Here is a 19,540-nt window from a genome sequence, read left to right as displayed (position 1 = left end):
GCCTTGGGACAATGAGGGAGGGGGGAGTTCTAAGAGGGGGCAAATACGGTCCGGGTCTGGGCCCAGGACTCCATTTTCCACGACATAGCCGAGGATGGCGAGTCTGGTTGTGCGGAAAACGCATTTCTCCTTGTTATAAGTGAGGTTTAATTTCTGAGTCGTCTGGAGAAAACAGTAGAGGTTGGCGTCGTGGTCCTGCTGGTCATAGCCGCAGATGGTGACATTGTACAAGTACGGGAACGTGGCTCGCAGCCCGTACTGGTCCACCATTTGGTCCATTGTTCGTTGGAACACCGAAACCCCGTTAGTGACACCGAAGGGGACCCGGAGGAAATGGAAGAGGCGGCCATCGGCCTCGAATGCCGTGTAGTGGCGGTCCTCCGGGCGGATTGGGAGCTGGTGGTATGCAGACTTCAGATCCACCGTGGAAAAGAGCCGATACTGGCCGATCTGGTTTACCATGTCTGCAATCCTGGGGAGGGGATACGCGTCAAGGGGCGTAAATCTATTTATGGTCTGACTATAGTCGACAACCATACGCAATTTTTCCCCGGTCTTCACGACCACCACCTGAGCTCTCCAGAGACTGTTGCTGGCCTCTATGATCCCCTCACTGAGATTGGTCCAGAGTGAATGCGCTGAGTTGCGGGCAGTCGGCGGCTCGATCAGCTGTGCTGGAGTGGCCCTGTGACGACTGCCCTCTGAGTTCGTAGTCGTCGAGGAGAGTTTCAGAGTTTGAAGGGGATGGATCCCAAGATGGCCGCCCCCATGAGTCGCATATGGCCGGCCGCATGGAGGAGGATTGCCAAGATGGCTGCCCCCATGAGTCGCCCATGGCCGGCCGCATGGAGGAGGATTGCCAAGATGGCTGCCCCCATGAGTCGCACATGGCCGGCCGCATGGAGGAGGATTGCCAAGATGGCCGCCCCCATGAGTTGCACATGTCGGGTAGGGGCGGAGTCGGCATACAGGCTGCAGCATTTTGGGGCCTGCAGGCCTGTGAATTCAGGGAACAAGTGCTTTGAGCCGTGGGAGGGTTAGAGGCTGGGGCTTTCTTCGCCAGACACACTCTGGCATTGTGTCCTTTTCGCCCGCAGCTGCTGCAGGTCGCGTTGCAGAGCAGTGCTGCCGCGAGTGCTGATTCTGACCGCAAAAGTGGCAGGCTGGGGCAGCATTGTGGCTGGGCGGCGGCACGGTGCAGGCCTGACGGAGTCGCTGGTCGGGGGCCTATGACGGGGTCGCGGGGAACGAGGTGGGGCTGCGGAAGGAGACCTCCATAGTGGTAGCAAGGTCAACAGTCGCTTCAAGATTTAGGGCCCCCTTTTCCTGCAGTCGCTGGCGCACGTAATTTGACCTAAGGCCCGCAACAAAGGCATCGCGTACAGCAGGTTTTCTATGTTCTGCCGCGGTAACCGCCTGGTAATTACAGTCACTAGATAAAGTTTTAAGCTCTCTCAGGAATTCTGCGAGCGATTCCGTAGGCCGCTGGCGGCGAGTAGTAAACACGTGTCACGCGTAGACCTCATTTACAGGCCTTACATACATTTTGTCGAGTAGCGCTAGGGCTTCAGTATACGAACCGGCGCAGTTTAGTTGAGTAGAGATTCTGTGGCTCACCCTCGCGTGCAGTAGGCTCAGTTTCTGGTCCTCTGTTGTTTCGGCTGTGCTTGCATCCGCCAGGTAGGCTTCAAAACACTGCAGCCAATGATAAAAAATGTATTTTGCCTCTGCATCCTGTGGGTTGAGTTCCAGTCGCTCAGGCATGAGGGCTGATTCCATGATTGATCCTGACTGTTTCTTAAGTAGATTAAATTGATGAGACCATCAATTCACTAGACACGTGCTTTAAGATATGAACAGTGGTCTTAATCTACTTACAACAGAGCAGCCTGTTCCGCTTTGAACTCTCGATGAACTGAATGACTGGCTCTGAGCATTGGTATTTATACAGCAGTCCAGGGGGAAGAGTCGTGGGCGGAGCCAAGGGTGGAGCCCTGTACAAACTCCTAAGCATTCCCAGCGCTACTTCCCCTAGTGGTCGGGCAACACAACTGCGCTTACAAATGCATGGTCTCATGTATGTACAATACAGTGTGAATTACGGAATTACATTCACCACAGGGCCCAAACCGGAAGTGAAGCCCCGACCTCGATTTGGAGCCGACCCAGGCCTCGGAGCTCCAAACCCGGCCTAACTACCGACGCCAGCCCCCGGATCGCCGGCCTAGTCTCCGGAGCTCCGGACCCGACCCCCGACGGCAAGACCTGGCCCAACGCGACCCCGAGAGACCCGCCCAGCGACCGGACCTACCTGGTGATGGAAGAAAGAAAATTCCACATGGAGGCCCCACCATGCCGACTTCAAGATCCGACCCCAGGAGCGCCCAGGGAGGGAACAGACCATGGGACCTAGCCCAACCTGCCCCAGGAAGCCCCCGCCCACAACCCAGGACCCCAGAAATAACGGAGACCGCGCGCGAGGACCCGAACACGCTGCAAGGTATTCCCGCGCCCGCAGAACACCGGGACCCATCCGGATCACAAACTCGCCCCCCCAGCAACCCCTCTACCTCAACCAGCGCCCAGGACCCTGCCAAATGTGACATCAGAAACGTAAACAGCACCCTGGACTCCGCCAGACGCAACCACCTACCTTCCACAAGGGCAGACGTCTTCCATCGGATCCCAGGATCATCCAACAGCAGCCGCCGACCGAGGAAGCGAGGGAAACGCAGCGGTCTGCAGGTTAGACTGAAGCAACGCGGTTTCAAGACCCCTCTCCCCAGCATACTCCTGGCAAACGTCCAAGCGATTGAAAACAAGCTGGCTGAACTTAACGCCAGACTTACCTCCCAGAGGGAAGTAAGAGACTGCTGTGTGCTCTGTTTCACAGAGACATGGCTCACCCCCGCCTCACCAGACTGTGCCATACAACCGGAAGGCTTCTCTATTCACCCGGCGGACCGCACGCCATCTTCAGGCAAAGCGAAGGGTGGAGGGGTTTGCCTCCTCATCAACGCCTCCTGGTGCTTGGATGTGGTGACCCTGGCGACCTACTGCTCCCCAGACCTGGAATACTTGACCGTAAAGTGCCGCCCATACTATCTTCCACGTGAGTTCAATTCAGCCATTATCACAGCGGTCTACATCCCACCCCAGGCAGAAGTGAGGAAGACGCTGGATGAACTGTACACAGTCATAAACAACAATGAAACAGAACACCCGGAGGCCTTGTTCATTGTGGCCGGAGACTTCAACAAAGCCAACCTCAAGAGTGTACTGCCAAAATTCCACCAGCACATCTCCTGTCCTACCAGGGGCGACAACACTCTTGACCACTGCTACTCAAAAATCAAGAGCGCCTACCGTTCCATTCCCCGACCACATTTTGGGAAATCAGACCATAAGACTGTGCTCCTTCTCCCGGCTTACAAGCAGAAACTCAAGCGGGAGAATCCAGCTAAGAAGGTTGTGCAGTGCTGGTCCGAGGAGACAGAAGAGTTCTTACGTGATTGCTTAGAGACAGTGGACTGGTCCATATTTAAGAACTCAGCGACTAACTTAAATGAGTATGCCACCACCGTCACAGACTTCATCAGCAAATGTGTGGACGACTGCGTGCCAAAGAAAGCAGTACATACGTTCCCCAACTATGGCTCAACCGCGAGATTGACTCCCTACTGAAGGACAGATCTGAGGCGTTCAAGGCAGACGACCCTGTCCTATACAAGAAATCCAGGTCTGACCTCCGCAAAGCCATCCGAGATGCCAAGAGAGAATATCAAACTAAGCTAGAGTCACAGACAGACTCTCGGCGCTTGTGGCAAGGACTAAACAACATAACGGGCTACAAAGCGAAGCCGAGCAGTATCTCTGGCAGCAGCGCACCCCTCCCCAATGAATTTAATGCATTCTATGCTCGGTTTGAGCAGGTAACCAACAATCCGCTGTCGAGTGCCCCAGCAGCCCATAATTCACCCATACCCACCATCACAGTTTCCGAAGTCAGATCGGCCTTCCTGAAAGTGAACCCACGGAAGGAGAGGGGCCCGGACGGGATCCCTGGTCGTGCACTCAGAGCCTGCGCATACCAGCTGGCAGAGGTATTCACAGACATCTTTAACCTATCCTACTCCACTCCGAGGTCCCCACCTGCTTCAAGAAGACCACCATCATACCGGTACCAAAGAAGAACCAGGCAACATGCCTCAATGACTACCGTCCAGTGGCCCTGACGTCAGTTGTAATGAAGTGCTTCGAGAGGCTAATCATGAAGCGCATCACCTCTATACTCCCGGAACGCCTTGACCACTTCAATTCGCATACCGTCGCAACCGGTCCACATCAGACGCCATTTCCCTGGCCCTACACTCATCCCTAGAGCATCTCGAAAACAAGAACTCCTACATCAGACTCCTATTTATTGACTACAGCTCCGCCTTCAACACCATAATCCCAGCCAAGCTCATATCAAAGCTCCAAAACCTAGGACGTGGCTCTCCACTCTGCAACTGGATCCTTGACTTTCTGACCAACAGACCACAATCAGTAAGAATGAACACCAACACCTCCTCCACAATAGTCCTCAATACCGGTGCCCCACAAGGCTGCGTACTTAGCCCCCTACTCTACTGTACACACACGACTGCGTGGCAAAACTTGGTTCCAACTCCATCTACAAGTTTGCTCACTATACAACCATAGTGGGCTGGATCTCGAATAACGACGAGTCCGAATACAGGAGGGAGATAGAGAACCTAGTGGAGTGGTGTAACGACAACAATCTCTCCCTCAATGCCAGCAAAACTAAAGAGCTGGTCATCGACTTCAGGAAGCAAAGTACTGTACACACCCCTGTCAACATCAACGGGGCCGAGGTGGAGATGGTTAGCAGTTTCAAATTCCTAGGGGTGCACATCACCAAAAATCTGTCCTGGTCCACTCACGTCGACGCTATCACCAAGAAAGCACAACAGCGCCTATACTTCCTCAGGAAACTAAGGAAATTCGGCATGTCCACATTAACCCTTACCAACTTTTACAGATGCACTATAGAAAGCATCCTATCGGGCTGCATCACAGCCTGGTATGGCAACTGCTCGGCCCAGGACCGCAGAGAGTCGTGAATACCGCCCAGCCCATCACACAAACCTGCCTCCCATCCATGGACTCCATCTGCACCTCCCGCTGCCGGGAGAAAGCGGGCAGCATAATCAAGGATCCCTCCCACCCGGCTTACTCACTTTTCCAACTTCTTCCATCGGGCAGGAGATACAGAAGTCTGAGAACACGCACGAACAGACTCAAAAACAGCTTCTTCCCCACTGTCACCAGACTCCTAAATGACCATCTTATTGACTGACCTCATTAACACTACATCCTGTATGCTTCATCCGATGCCAATGCTTATGTAGTTACATTGTATATCTTGTGTTGCCCTATTATGTATTTTTTGAATTTTGTTTAATTCCCTTTTCTTCCATTTACTGAATGATCTGTTGAGCTGCTTGCAGAAAAATACTTTTCACTGTACCTCGGTACACATGACAATAAACAAATCCAATCCAATCCAATCATCCCGTCGCAGGAATGGCAGGTCTGTCCTACCCAGCCCTTCCTTTCCCGCAGTCAGAACTTCTCCCTCAGGTGTATCTCTTGGAGGAAGACTATGTTGACTTTCATGCTTTGCAGGTGGGCAAAGTCTCTGGATCTTTTCACTGGGCCGTTAAGTCCCCTGATGTCCCCAGGTGACTATCCAGATTTTGTGTGTGCGTGTGGGAGGGGAAGGGGTTGTCCCCCCATTCCTGCCCCTGCACTCCAGGGTTTCCCTTTGTCCAGGGAGCACCCAACATGACCGTCAAATGTGAATTTGCCATGTGGGTGAGGCGCTGCACTCCAGGGTTTTCCTTTGTCCAGGGACCCTCCAAAGTGGTTGTATACAGCGCCATTTTGTGCCAAGTCACCACATGTGACCTCTTGTAGCCAGTCTAATGCCCTGCATCTTTCTTCACCTATCTCTCCCTTGTTATCTTCTCTTCGCCCCCCCCCCATCCCATAGCTAAATCCCCCCTTCCCCTTTGCCCCTGCTTTTTCCCCTAGTTATCCCTACGTGCAGTTGTCTACCCCTCCCTCGCGCCCCCGCCAGGTGCCTTCCCCCTTGTGGATGCACCGCGGCCTCTTTCTTCTTCATGAATCCCGGTGCTAGCTACCTTGCTAGTGTGGTGGCCCCCCCTCCCGGGATTGTTGCACATCCTCCCATTGCTCGATCTCTGTGCTCCCTGTCTGCTATTACCCATCACCTTCCCCTGTACTTAGCTGTATTCGCTCCTCCTTCCCTCTCTCGTCTCCAAAATGAGGCAGTGTTCTCCCCGCGTAAAGCAGTCGTTGTGGCAATGGTCTACTGTTGGCTGTACAGGCTGTGAAATGGAGAGAACATTTTTTTGTTAAAGTATTGTGTTATGAGAGTCTCATTTTATGGGCTCTTCATTACTGCCCCAGCTGCTGCTTCTCCAGTCCGTTCAATGCGACAAACGTGTCAGCGTTCGCAGAGACCGTGAAAAAGTGCTCACTGGCTTGATGCGTGACCCAAAGCTTGGCAGGGTACAGCATTCCAAATCTCACATCGTTTCTGTACAGCGTAGCCTTCGCTTTGTTAAATTCAGCTCGGTGTTTGGCTAGGTCAGCTGTAATATTTGCACCGGCTGGCCCAACGCAGGATTCTCTCCCGGTCCTGGTACCAGTGCATTTTTGCAATTATCGCCCTCGGCTGTTCCCCGGCTTTGGGCTTCGGTCGGAGCTCTGTCGATTTCTGGTGGATTTGAGAAGCTGTCCCTTCCCACCAGGTTACCCAGCAGTTGTGCCACATAGTCTGTGGGGTTCCTACCTTCGATCCCCTCTGGTATGCCCACGATTTGCAGGTTCTGCCGCCTCAACCGGTTCTCCTGGTCCTTGACCTTTCCTCTCAGGTTGCCTTGTGTCACTACCAGCCTTGACACCTCCTTTTCCAGGGTAATGATCCGGTCACTCTGGTCAGTTGCAGCCCTCTCCAGATCTTTAAGTGTTGCCTCCTGTGCCTCCTGTCACTTTCAGCTTTGTCCAAGGCCACCTGCCTTATCCACGGCTCACCCGTGGTGTTCTTGCAGCAGGGTGGACAGGGCACTGCAGCCCTAAGTATCAATGAATAGTGGTGGGGAACTCGCCGGTTCCCTGAAAACCCGCCAGCAGTGAACTGAGAAAGTTTTCCGGAGCATCGCACTCAAAGAGCGGGATTTTCTGCATCCCCCACCACATGTTTTGCAGCAGTGGAGGCAGCGCACCATTGGCTGGTGGCAGGATCTTCTGGTCTCACCGTTATCAATGTGGTTTCCCCGTTGTATAGACCCCCCGCTGCCTAGGAACCAATGGTGGGGGGTCGCCGTCAGTAGAACTAGACGATCCTGGCAGGGGGAACAGCCAGAAAGTTCTGGCCAAATTCAAAAAATATTTATACAACACTTTCAGGTAGCAATGCCAACAATAACACATGTCAAATAGTTCATCATATGTTAAGGAAGGACAACTGAATCAGAATTTATGCACATTGGCTCCCAAAAGAGAGGTGGTAGTAGATATGGTATTCTCAGAAACCGCAGAGAATTAAGAAATTATTGCTGTTTTTTAAAAAATATTTTTATTCTCCATTTTCACATTTTCTTCAGAATTTACACCCCAGCAACAAGCAGTAAACGGTAACAAATACAAAGTCAATCCCCTTATCAACAACAACGATCCCATCCTCCCAGCACACCAAACAATGGCCCTCACAATATAAGCATCAAATAAAACCATCCCTCCCACAGTGGGAAAAGCAAAGGAAAAAAAAAGAAAAAGGAATCAGGAATCGCCTATGGTCACCATTGACCTATGGAGCCCCCCCCCCCCACCCCCCCTCCTGACATTCAATTCCATCCAACCCCCGAAAGAGTACCGTAAATGACACCCATGAACTGTAAACCCACCCCTCCCCGACTCCTCCCCTCCAATTCCTCTTATAAAACTCCTCCACCTAACCTCTGTTCCCCCCAACTTTCCACCCTGGCTAGACTCATCGGAACCTGTTCTGCCAGGCTCCGATGGCCGCAGCCCCTCCCCCCACCTCACTTCCATTCACTGGCCGGCTTATACCGGCCAGCATGGAGGCCCCCACCCGGGTCTCTTTCCCCCTTGCCCGGTCCCAGGAAAACCAAGAAATACCCTTTAGCACACAAACCCCGCATACACGCCCAAACCCCAAAGAACCTTCATTGCAAGTGAAAGTCTCATCTCTTCCCTTGTCCAAATATATACAATGTCGGCTCATTTAGCACATACGCCAGCACACAGTGAAAAAATATAGTTACATGAGGCTACATCGGTACATGACCACTTCTCAGTTCAGCCACAGTCCTTCTGCCTTCGCAAACTCCTCCGCTGCTTCCGCCATCCCAAAATAAAAGTCCTTGGATTTGTAGGTCACCCTCAACTTAGCTGGGTATACAATGCCGCACTGCACTTTACTGATGTACAGTGCCTTCTTCACCCGGCTGAAAGCAGCCCACCTCCTCGCCAGCTCCACCGCAAAGTCCTGCTCCAGCCCACTGCACCACCCGCTTCTGCTTTGTCCAGCACAGGACCTTCTCTTTCACACTGTATCTACAAAAACACAGCGTCACTACTCTTGGCGGCTCACTCTCCTTTGGTACAGGCCTCCACGACCGATGAGCCCGATCCAGTTCATATCGGGAGGGATCATCCCCCTCCCCCAATAACTTCGCCACATCGTGGCAAAATACTCAGTCTGCCTCGGGCCTTCCACTCCTTCGGGCAGACCCACAATCCTCAGATTCTGTCGCCTGGATCTGTTTTCCAAGTTGTACATTTTGGCTTGCAGACCCTTGTTGATCTCTATCACCTTCCACATCTCCTTCCCCATTGAGGTAAGTTGATCACTGTGCCGCAATAATGTCTCTTCCACTTCCTTCAGCGCCTCGCCTTGCTTCCGCACGTCCGCCACTGCGCCCGCCACCGCAGTCCTCACCGGGGTAATTGCCTCCTGCAGCAGCACTATCAATACCGCCCCCATCTCCTTCCTCATTGCCTCCATATGTTTTGTGAACTGCCTTTCGAGTTCCACGGCTATCACCTTAGTTATTTCTTCAGCCGTGGGCAATGCGGCCGCCCCTGGTGCCCCAGCCTCCACTTTTCTTGCTGTCCCCATGGTGGCTTTTCCACCATCCGACGGACTTTCAGCTGCTTTTTTCATGGCCGTTTTTTTACTTATTTTTGGCATTTCCCTTCACTGTGCCTTCTCCCTGCTTTAGCCGCCTTCGCTACCCCAAGGACCGGGCGTTAAACCCCGAAAATGCCATTCCCGAACGGGAGACCTCCAATGTGTAGCTGCCTCCCGCCCGCCGTCACCAGAAGTCGATTATTATTATTGTTGATGCCAATTTTCAGATCACAGTTAAGGATGTATGTGCTACAGACCAGAATGAAAGGAAATAATGTATTCGTATTGCCATATTATTTTTAAAAACTGAACAGGTTCAATAAATTCTGCTCTCTAATTTTTAAATATTCTTGATATCACTAATTTGAAAGCTGTAGCAAAGAAGAATAAAAGTTTTAAGAACTTAAGATTTGAACAACCAATGCTCAAACAATAATAACTGCTTCGATAAAAACAAAGAAAAATCAAAATTTAAACAAAGTGTCAGAAAAATGTCAAGGGATATGAAAAGTTATTGCTTCAACAAAAAGGTATTTACCGCAAGGTCTGCATAAATATATTCAGGAAGCTGCTGTCCATAAGTTTTTAACAAATCTGCTGTTTCTTTCAGAGATTCAAAAGTATTGTCTGTAGCTGATTGCCTGTCCCGGACGGCCATTAAATGTGCCATGATTTGAACCAGTCTAACATAATCGCCATCCTCGACTTTCTTTGAAATGCCCTCCTCGGTTACAGCAATAAATGACACCAATTGATTTACACTGAAAAGACAAAGCAGCAACAATCAAAATCCAGTCGTATTGAAGTTAAAACCATTAGCTGATTCCAGAGAATGGTATCTCAGGTTCCAAGTACAGAATTCAACAGACCAAACATTGCCTACTTATTTCTCTTGCTTGATGACTTGAGCTGACAAAGACATGGGGCAGAATTTTGGGTTGGGATCTTGATGTTAAGGTCAAATGGGGCTCCTGACCCCCACACTGAATTGGGAATAGACATCTGGATGTGATTTTCCTTGATTGGCCTATTAGTAGCCAGAGAATGCACTCACCATGCAATTAGGAGCCCTCCATCCCAGAAGGACCTGCCACATGTCATTTCACTGTTACAGAGAAAGGATGCCTCCATCATGAGGTGCCCTCTCAGAACCTTTAAAGAATTTACGCTAAAAAATGGCCACAACTGTCAGGCCAGAAAACCAGAACGATGGCTACTGGTGCAATATAGTGCACCTGCTCGCCTCTGTACAATTCTGCCCGAGCTTCGGCAGCAGATTAGCGGAGATAAGAAGGGTGGCAGGTTGGAGATGGAGACAATAAGCGTTCACAATCATTGTTTGCAGTCAGATAAAATGATTAAGCTCTCAACAGTCTGGATCAATCCAGGACAGTGGCATGAGATAAGGATGGAATCATTTGAAAGGATATGGGAATTTGTGGCAAAGAACAAATATGATAATTCCAATGTTTAACTGGAAGAAATTGTACACATACAAGATTAAATACTATAAAACATAGTGACAGAAGATGAATCAAGAGTTGTAATGGAAAGGTGGAACTCATGGACATCATCATACATGTGGAAGCTGGCCCCAAATTGTGGATCATGTTACCAATAAGCAGCAAGTAGTTGAGGAGGTCAAGGATATATCTATGGCAATCTGTGGAGGCATCTGTGCCAGGTGGGTAAAGAAGTTATTACAGGAGGCACTGATGTAATAATCAGATAGGTAACCGTGAAACCAAGCAAGGCCAATCCAATCAGCTGGAAAACAGGAGGAAGGTGTGGTTAACCATACTCAAAGCTTCCAAGAGGCCAAACAGGGGAAAGTCGTATAGTACACTGCTGGAAAAATAAAGGTTTATATTTGCATTAGTAAACTTAAGAAATAAGGTACAGTTTTAAGTGGATTTAATTAAATGTCTCATTGCCTGGAAGTATCGAGTCTGCACCGGCCCTTGAAAAGAGCATCCTACCTGACCCTACGCCTCCACCCTATCCCCGTAACCCCGCCTAACCTTTTTGGACACTAAGGGCAATTTATCATGGCCGATCCGCCTAAGCTGCACATCATTGGACTGTGGGAGGAAAACGGAGCACCCAGAGGAAACCCACGCAGACACGGGGAGAACATGCAGGCTCCACACAGACAGTGACCCAAGCTGGGAATCGAACCTAGGACCCTGGAGCGGTGAAGCAACTGAATTAACCACTGTGCTACCGTGTTGCCCATTTATAGTTAGAATCATGCTGGACAAAGGTCTTTGCACGTGTTGGGGTTGGTTAAGTTCCAACTGGGTTTCTATTGTGCTTATGGTGTAAAAAAACAAATAAACGGCATAAGTATGTGAGTTGTGCTGAGAAACCTGTACGGTAAATCTAATTTGAGAGCAATTGTAGACAGGATACTGGGGAGTGAATACCTCCCAACTCTGCCAGGAGAAACTGGACAGGACAAGGGAGTTGCAAAGATGAAAGCTTCCTAAGGAACAGAATACAGTCCAGATAACCAGGGAATTGGGTCAGAAAGACTGTCTAAGGTGATTGGAGTTAAGTGGACAGAGATTAAGGTATTGTTCAGAAGAATTCAAGGAAGAGTAAAGAAAGTGTTCTGAGTTAAAGAGACATTTGCAACAATTAGATTTTTTTTTTAAATTTAGAGTACCCAATTCTTTTTTTTCCCCAATTAAGGGGCAATTTATCATAGAATTTACAGTGCAGAAAGAGGTCATTCAGCCCATCGAGTCTACATCGGCCCGTGAAAAGGCACCCTATTTAAGCCCACACCTCCACCCTATTCCCGTAACCAGCAACCCCACCTAACCGTTGGACACTAAGGGGCAATTTAGCGTGCACAATCCACCTAACCTGCACATCTTTGGACTGTGGGAGGAAACCGGTGCACCCGGAGGAAAGCCACACTGACACGAGGTGAACGTGCAGATTCCGCACAGACAGTGACCCAAGCCGGGAATCAAACCTGTGTCCGTGGAGCTGTGAGGCAGTAGTGCTAACCACTGTGCCACCGTGCCGCCCCAATTTAGCAATTCACCTCCCCTGTACACCTTTTTGGGTTGTGGGGGTGAGACACTGGGAACTACAGATCAGTGAACCTAACATCTGTGGTGGGTAAGTTATTAGAAGGTATTCTGAGAGACAGGATCTACAGGTATTTAGAGAGGCAAGGACTGATGAGGGACAGTCAGCATGGCTTTGTGGGTGTAAAACCATGTCTCACGAATTTGATTGAGTTTTTTGAAGGGGTAACCAAGAAGCTAGATGAGAGTAGTGCAGTTGACGTTGTGTACATCGGCTTTAGCAAGACCTTTGACAGGGTACCACATGGTAGGTTGTTGCATAAAGTTAAATCTCACGGGATCCAGGATGAGGTAGCCAATTGGATACAAAATTGGCTTGACGACAGAAGACAAAAGGTGGTTGCAGAGATTGTTTTTCAAACTGAAGGCCTGTGACTAGCGGTGTGCCTCAGGGATCAGTGCTGGGTCCATTGTTATTTGCTATTTATATTAATGATTTGGATGAGAATTTAGGAGGCATGGTTAATAAGTTTGCAGATGACACCAAGATTGATGGCATCGTGGACAGTGAAGAAAGTTATCTAGGATTGCAACGGGATCTTGAACAATTGGGCCAATGGGCTGATGAATGGCAGATGGAGTTTAATTTAGATAAATGTGAAGTGATGCATTTTGGTAGATTGAAGCGGGACAGAACCTACTCAGTTAATGGTAGGGTGTTGGGGAGAGTTATAGAACAAAGAGATCTAGGAGTACAGGTTCATAGCCCCTTGAAAGTGGAGTCACAGGTGGACAGGGTAGTGAAGAAGGCATTTGGCATGTTTGGTTTCATTGGTCAGAATACTGAATTAAATACTCTACATTTATAAATAAAAAGAACATTGAATACAGGAGTTGGGATGTCTTGCTGAAGTTGTACAAGACATTAGTAAGGCGACACTTGGAATACTGTGTACAGTTCTGGGAACCCTATTGTAGAAAGGATATTATTAAACTAGAAAGTGTGCAGAAAAGATTTACTAGGATGCCATCGGGACTTGGTGGTTTGAGTTATAAGGAGAGGTTGGACAGACTGGGACATTTTCCCAGAAGCATTGGAGACTTGGGGGTGATCTTAAAGAGGTCTATAAAATGAGGGCCATAAGGTAGATAGTCAACATCTTTTCCGAAAGGTAGGGGAAAATAGAGAGCATAGGTTGAAGGGTTCAGAGGGGCACTTTTTTCACATAAAGGGTGGTGAGTGTCTGGACGTACTGCTAGAGGCAGTAGTAGAGGCTGGTACAATTTTGTCTTTTAAAAAGCATCTTCCCATCCGGTTATAACATCAACTGGAATCGTAACAACTGTGGTAACAGTCATAGAGGATGCCGGTTAAGACTTTAGTTTGGGCTATGAGAGCGATTTAAACAGAGTTGCAGAAAAGGTGAACATGGGCATACATAAGATAAATTGCAGGCCATTCAGCCCAACCAGTCCATGTCAATTTTTAAGCTCCACTCGAGCTTCCTCAAATATTTCCTCATTCAGGTCTATCATCAGAATCCTCTACTCACTTCTCAGCCATCATTACATGTCTAGCTTCCACTCCCTGTGGTAGCATAAGTTTCCACCCTTTGGGTAAAGACATTCTTTCTGAATTCCCCAATGGATTTTTTGGGTGATAACTTGATGGTTTCCTGTTATGCTTTCTCACAGGAGGAAACCTTCTATCTATAGTCACAACATTCTAATTTCTCCTTCCGTGTACCCGAACAGGCGCCATAGTGTGGTGACTAGGGGATTTTCACAGTAACGTCATTGCAATGTTCAAGCAAGCCTCCTTGTGACACTAATAAAAAAGTATCTAATTCGTTTTTTCCAATTAAGGGGCAATTTAGCTTGGCCAATCCACCTATCATGCACATCTTTTGGGTTGTGGGGGCAAAGCCCATGCAAACACAGGGAAAATGTGCAAACTCCACACGGACAATGACCCAGAGCCTGGACCGAACCTGAGACCTCGGCCCCATGAGGCTATATTGCTCACCACTGCGCCACCATGCTGCCCTCAAATAAAGATTATTATCAAATCTTTTCTTAACTTTAAAGATCTCTATGATGTCACCACTGGACATTATTTTATCAAAAGAGAAGATACTTGTCACTCCTTTCCTGATACTTATCCCTGGATTTCTTGTATTTTCCTTGTAAATCTTCACCACACTCTCGAGTACCTCTATATGCATTATATAGTATGCAAACCAGGACTAAATGCAGTACTCGAACAAGGTTTAATACAGGTTTAAATAACTGCCCTTTTTTTCCAATTTTATCCATCTAGAAATAAAGCCCAGTATTTGCTTAGTTTTTCTCTGTGGCCTTTTACCCTGTAGTGTAACTTCTAGTGATTTGTGAAGTCACTCTTTTCTCTACTCCACCTAGACTTGCACCGTCTAAGTATTAAGGGACTTCCGTATTCTTCCTACCAAAAATTTTCCACCTCACATTTATCAGTGTTATACTTAATTTGCCAATTATTTGCCCATTCTACAAGTTTATTAATATCATCCTATAATTTGTTGCAGTTCTCCTCAGAATTGCCTATTAGGAACCCTTCTCCGCTACCCAATTTGGTGTCCATTCGCAAAATCCTGAGTTCCAGAGCGCAATTAGCCCAGTGTCTCCCAGGGCTTATAGTGCTGAGAAACACCATGCTACCAAACGGCCATTCGGGTAGATCGAGGGCCTCAGTGGGGAACACGCAGCTGGGGCCGAACATAGTCCCATTTTTTGCACTGAGGAGCTCCGCTCGGCGAAACCCTTCAGTGCAGGGAGAGATCAGGACGCCATTTTTAAATAACGTTCCCATCTCTCAACCCCACAAACCTCCAAAACTCACCTATAACGGGGTACTCGCACTCCCCCGCACCAGGCACCCCCAGGCCCAATCCCCATTGCAAGAAAAATGCTAGATTGGCACCTTGGCTCTGACAGCCTGGCAGTGCTCCTGCAAGTTGGCAATGCCACCTGGGCATCTTGACAGTGCCAAGCTGGCACTGTCAGGGTGCCAGACTGGCAGTGTCAAGGTGCCCAGGTGTCACCCTGTCCAGAGGGCAAGCACTTGGGGGCTTCTGATCCCCTGGGGTACCCCCATAAGTGCATTTCCATCTGATCCCCGTTTTTGGAGACCAGCACTGAACAGCGCTTGCCCAAGGTCTCCAAGGTTAGATTCCATTCCATGGTTAGATCTCGGAAATGCACGTTAGGCCGAGACTAGCTGTCACTCTAGTAAGCAGATTTTTCAGAAAGTAATCCTGCCTACAATGGGCAGGATTCACATTGTGAGTCACTTAAGATCTCTCGAGAAGCCGGATAGATCCTGGAAGAGGGATCTCCCGGCATCAAAAGGCTGCGCCGTGCTGCTTTTCGGGCTCAAAGTAACTGGTAGATCTCGTCCTGTGTTTTTAATTTCAAAACTCAAGTCATTAAAGTAAATTGTGAACTGCAATGGTCCAAGCACTGATCCTTGTGGAACACCATTCCCCACTCTGATAATTACCCTTTCATTGAGAAATGACAACATGTTCAAGGAATTAGAAAACATAGAAAATAGGTGCAGGAGAAGGCAATTCAGCCCTTTGAGCCTGCACCACCAGTCAATGTGATTGGACTGATCATGCAAATTCAGTATCCCAGTCCCGCTTTATCTCAATACCCCTTGATCCCTTTAGCCTCAGCTGCCTCATGAATATATCCAATGAACTGGTCCCAACAGCTTTCTGTGGTTGAGAATTCCACGCGTTAGGACAGCACGGTGGTCTAGTGGTTAGCACAACCGCCTCACGGCGCTGAGGTCCCAGGTTCGATCCCGGCTCTGGGTCACTGTCCGTGTGGAGTTTGCACATTCTCCCCGCGTCTGCGTGGGTTTCGCCCCCACAACCCAAAAATGTGCAGAGTAGGTGGATTGGCCACGCTAAATTGCCCCTTAATAGAAAAAAAAATAATTGGGTAATCTAAATTTAAAAAAAGAAAAGAAAAAAGAGAATTCCACGCGTTCACAACTCTCTGAAAGAAGAGGTTCTTCCTCATCTCAGTCCTGAATGGTTTACCCCTTATTCTTAGACTGTGACCTATAGTTCTGGGCGTCCCCAACATTGGAAACATTTTTCCCACATCTAGCCTGTCTAGTCCGATCAGGATTTCATATATTCTTCTAAACTCCAGGGAGTGCAAGCCCAGTGGATCCAGTCCTTCTTCGTATGTCAGTCCTGCCATTCTGGGAATTAGTCTGGTGAACCTTCGCTGGACACCTTCAATCGCGACAATGTCCTTCCTCAAATTAGGAGACCAAAACTATACACAATACTCAAGGTGTGGCTTCACCAAGGCCCTGTATAACTGCAGCAAGACATCCCTACTCTTATAAGTGAATCCTCTTGCTATGAAGGCCAGCATGCCATTAACATTCCTCACCGCCTGCTGTACCTGCATGCTAAAAAAAGAGATTGGAACTTGGGCTGTAGTACTCAAGGTCAGAGAGATCAATGATTTTTAATTAAAATGGATGTCTTGAAAGAGAAGTCAAAACTCCTGAGGAAACAATGATGGTAAGTAATATAATATTTTTGTTTTAAGTCAGCTATGAGATTTATTATTTCAGTAAATTTGATGTTGTTAGAGCTCAGAAGGTGGATGCTCAACAAGGTTTAAAATTTTGTTTCAATTGGGTTTGTCTTGTACATATTTTGACTCATATATCAAAAGAAAAAATGATAAACATGTAGTTTTACACTTCGTAACTACTCAGTTTGGAAACTACTGCAACAGTATTTCCTTACCTATCGATCACATGGTTTAGAAGGTGTTCCTTAAACATCCAGCTCCATCTTTTTATTGTATTTAACAAAGATGATTTGAATGGTTTGATGCACACTTGAAACCATCCAAATGTGTGGACATCTTCAAAGACGCTAACTTGGACATATAATGTTTCATAGATATTGATCTAGAAAAAGAAAAAAAGTAATTTTAAAAAGGGTAATCTATTAATTGCACGCCCGGAGTAACTTCTATTATATCTTTACTGTTTTTTTTTAAATCTAGAGGGATGTCAGGGAAGGCAGTACAATGCTCCTCCTGCAGAATGTTTGAGGTGAGGGACGCCGTCAGTGTCCCTGCTGATTTCATCTGTGGGAAGTGCACCCAACTCCAGCTCCTCAAAAACCGTGTTAGGGACCTGGAGCTTGAGCTGGATGAACTTCGGATCATTCGGGAGGCAGAGGGGGTCATAGATAGGAGCTTCAGGGAAGTAGTTACACCAAAGACTGGAGATAGATGGGTAACTGTAAGAGGGACTGGGAAGAAGCAGTCAGTGCAGGGACCCCCTGCGATCGTTCCTCTGAGTAACAAGTATACCGTTTTGGATACTTGTGGGGGGGACGACTTACCAGGGGTAAGTCATAGGGTACGGGCCTCTGGCACGGAGTCTGTCCCTGTTGCTCAGAAGGGAAGGGGGCAAAGGAGTAGAACATTAGTAATTGGGGACTCAATAGTCAGGGGCACAGATAGGAGATTTTGTGGGAGCGAGAGAGACTCACGTTTGGTATGTTGCCTCCCAGGTGCAAGTGTACGTGATGTCTCGGATCGTGTTTTCCGGGTCCTTAAGGGGGAGGGGGAGCAGCCCCAAGTCGTAGTCCACATTGGCACTAACGACATAGGTAGGAAAGGGGACAAGGATGTCAGGCAGGCCTTTAGGGAGCTAGGATGGAAGCTCAGAGCGAGAACAAACAGAGTTGTTATCTCTGGGTTGTTGCCCGTGCCACGTGATAGTGAGATGAGGAATAGGGAGAGAGAGCAATTAAAAACATGGCTACAGGGATGGTGCAGGCGGGAGGGATTCAGATTTCTGGATAACTGGGGCTCTTTCTGGGGAAGGTGGGACCTCTATAGACAGGATGGTCTACATCTGAACCTGAGGGGCACCAATATCCTGGGGGGGGAGATTTGTTAGTGCTCTTTAGGGGGGTTTAAACTAATTCAGCAGGGGCATGGGAACCTGGATTGTAGTTTTGGGGTACGGGAGATTGAGAGTATAGAGGTCAGGAGCACAGATTTGACTTCGCAGGAGGGTGCCAGTGTTCAGGTAGGTGGTTTGAAGTGTGTCTACTTCAATGCCAGGAGTATACGAAATAAGGTAGGGGAACTGGCAGCATGGGTTGGTACCTGGGACTTCGATGTTGTGGCCATTTCAGAGACATGGATAGAGCAGGGACAGGAATGGTTGTTGCACGTTCCGGGGTTTAGGTGTTTTAGTAAGCTCAGAGAAGGGGGCAAAAGAGGGGGAGGTGTGGCGCTGCTAGTCAAGGACAGTATTACGGTGGCGGAAAGGATGCTAGATGGGGACTCTTCTTCTGAGGTAGTATGGGCTGAGGTTAGAAACAGGAAAGGAGAGGTCACCCTGTTGGGAGTTTTCTATAGGCCACCTAATAGTTCTAGGGATGTAGAGGAAAGGATGGCGAAGATGATTCTGGAAAAGAGCGAAAGTAACAGGGTAGTTGTTATGGGAGACTTTAACTTTCCAAATATTGACTGGAAAAGATATAGTTCGAGTACATTAGATGGGTCGTTCTTTGTACAATGTGTGCAGGAGGGTTTCCTGACACAATATGTTGACAGGCCAACAAGAGGCGAGGCCACATTGGATTTGGATTTGGGTAATGAACCAGGCCAGGTGTTAGATCTGGAGGTAGGTGAGCACTTTGGAAACAGTGACCACAATTCGGTGACCATTACGTTAGTGATGGAAAGGGATAAGTATACCCCGCAGGGCAAGAGTTATAGCTGGGGGAAGGGCAATTATGATGCCATTAGACATGACTTAGGATGTGTTGGTTGGAGAAGTAGGCTGCAAGGGTTGGGCACACTGGATATGTGGAGCTTGTTCAAGGAACAGCTATTGCATGTTCTTGATAAGTACGTACCAGTCAGGCAGGGAGGAAGGGGTCGAGCGAGGGAACCGTGGTTTACCAAAGAAGTGGAATCTCTTGTTAAGAGGAAGAAGGAGGCCTATGTGAAGATGAGGCATGAAGTTTCAGTTGGGGCGCTTGATAGTTACAAGGAAGCGAGGAAGGATCTAAAGAGAGAGCTGAGACGAACAAGGAGGGGACATGAGAAGTCTTTGGCAGGTAGGATCAAGGAAAACCCAAAAGCTTTCTATAGGTATGTCAGGAATAAAAGAATGACTAAGATAAGAGTAGGGCCAGTCAAGGACAGT

General features: G+C 48.4%; 1 protein-coding gene across 1 annotated transcript in view; it reads right to left on the bottom strand.

Annotated features, from left to right (window-relative positions):
- LOC119962304 (dynein heavy chain 11, axonemal-like) overlaps nucleotides 1-17,210 on the bottom strand; it is a 690,045-nt gene extending 672,835 nt beyond the window's left edge. Inside the window, exons 1-2 of the mRNA XM_038790290.1 lie at nucleotides 17,106-17,210; nucleotides 9,786-10,008 (exon numbers count right to left, since the gene is read on the bottom strand). Coding sequence (XP_038646218.1) covers nucleotides 9,786-10,008; nucleotides 17,106-17,143 — 261 coding nt within the window. The 5' untranslated portion in view covers nucleotides 17,144-17,210. The remainder of the gene's footprint in view (nucleotides 1-9,785; nucleotides 10,009-17,105) is intronic.
- Nucleotides 17,211-19,540: the final 2,330 nt, after the last annotated feature.

This window comes from Scyliorhinus canicula, chromosome 2 (assembly GCF_902713615.1).
Source record: "Scyliorhinus canicula chromosome 2, sScyCan1.1, whole genome shotgun sequence".
In the NCBI taxonomy this organism is placed as follows: domain Eukaryota; kingdom Metazoa; phylum Chordata; class Chondrichthyes; order Carcharhiniformes; family Scyliorhinidae; genus Scyliorhinus; species Scyliorhinus canicula.
Note: the sequence above shows the minus strand (reverse complement) of the source record. Positions and strands in the feature narration are given on the sequence as shown.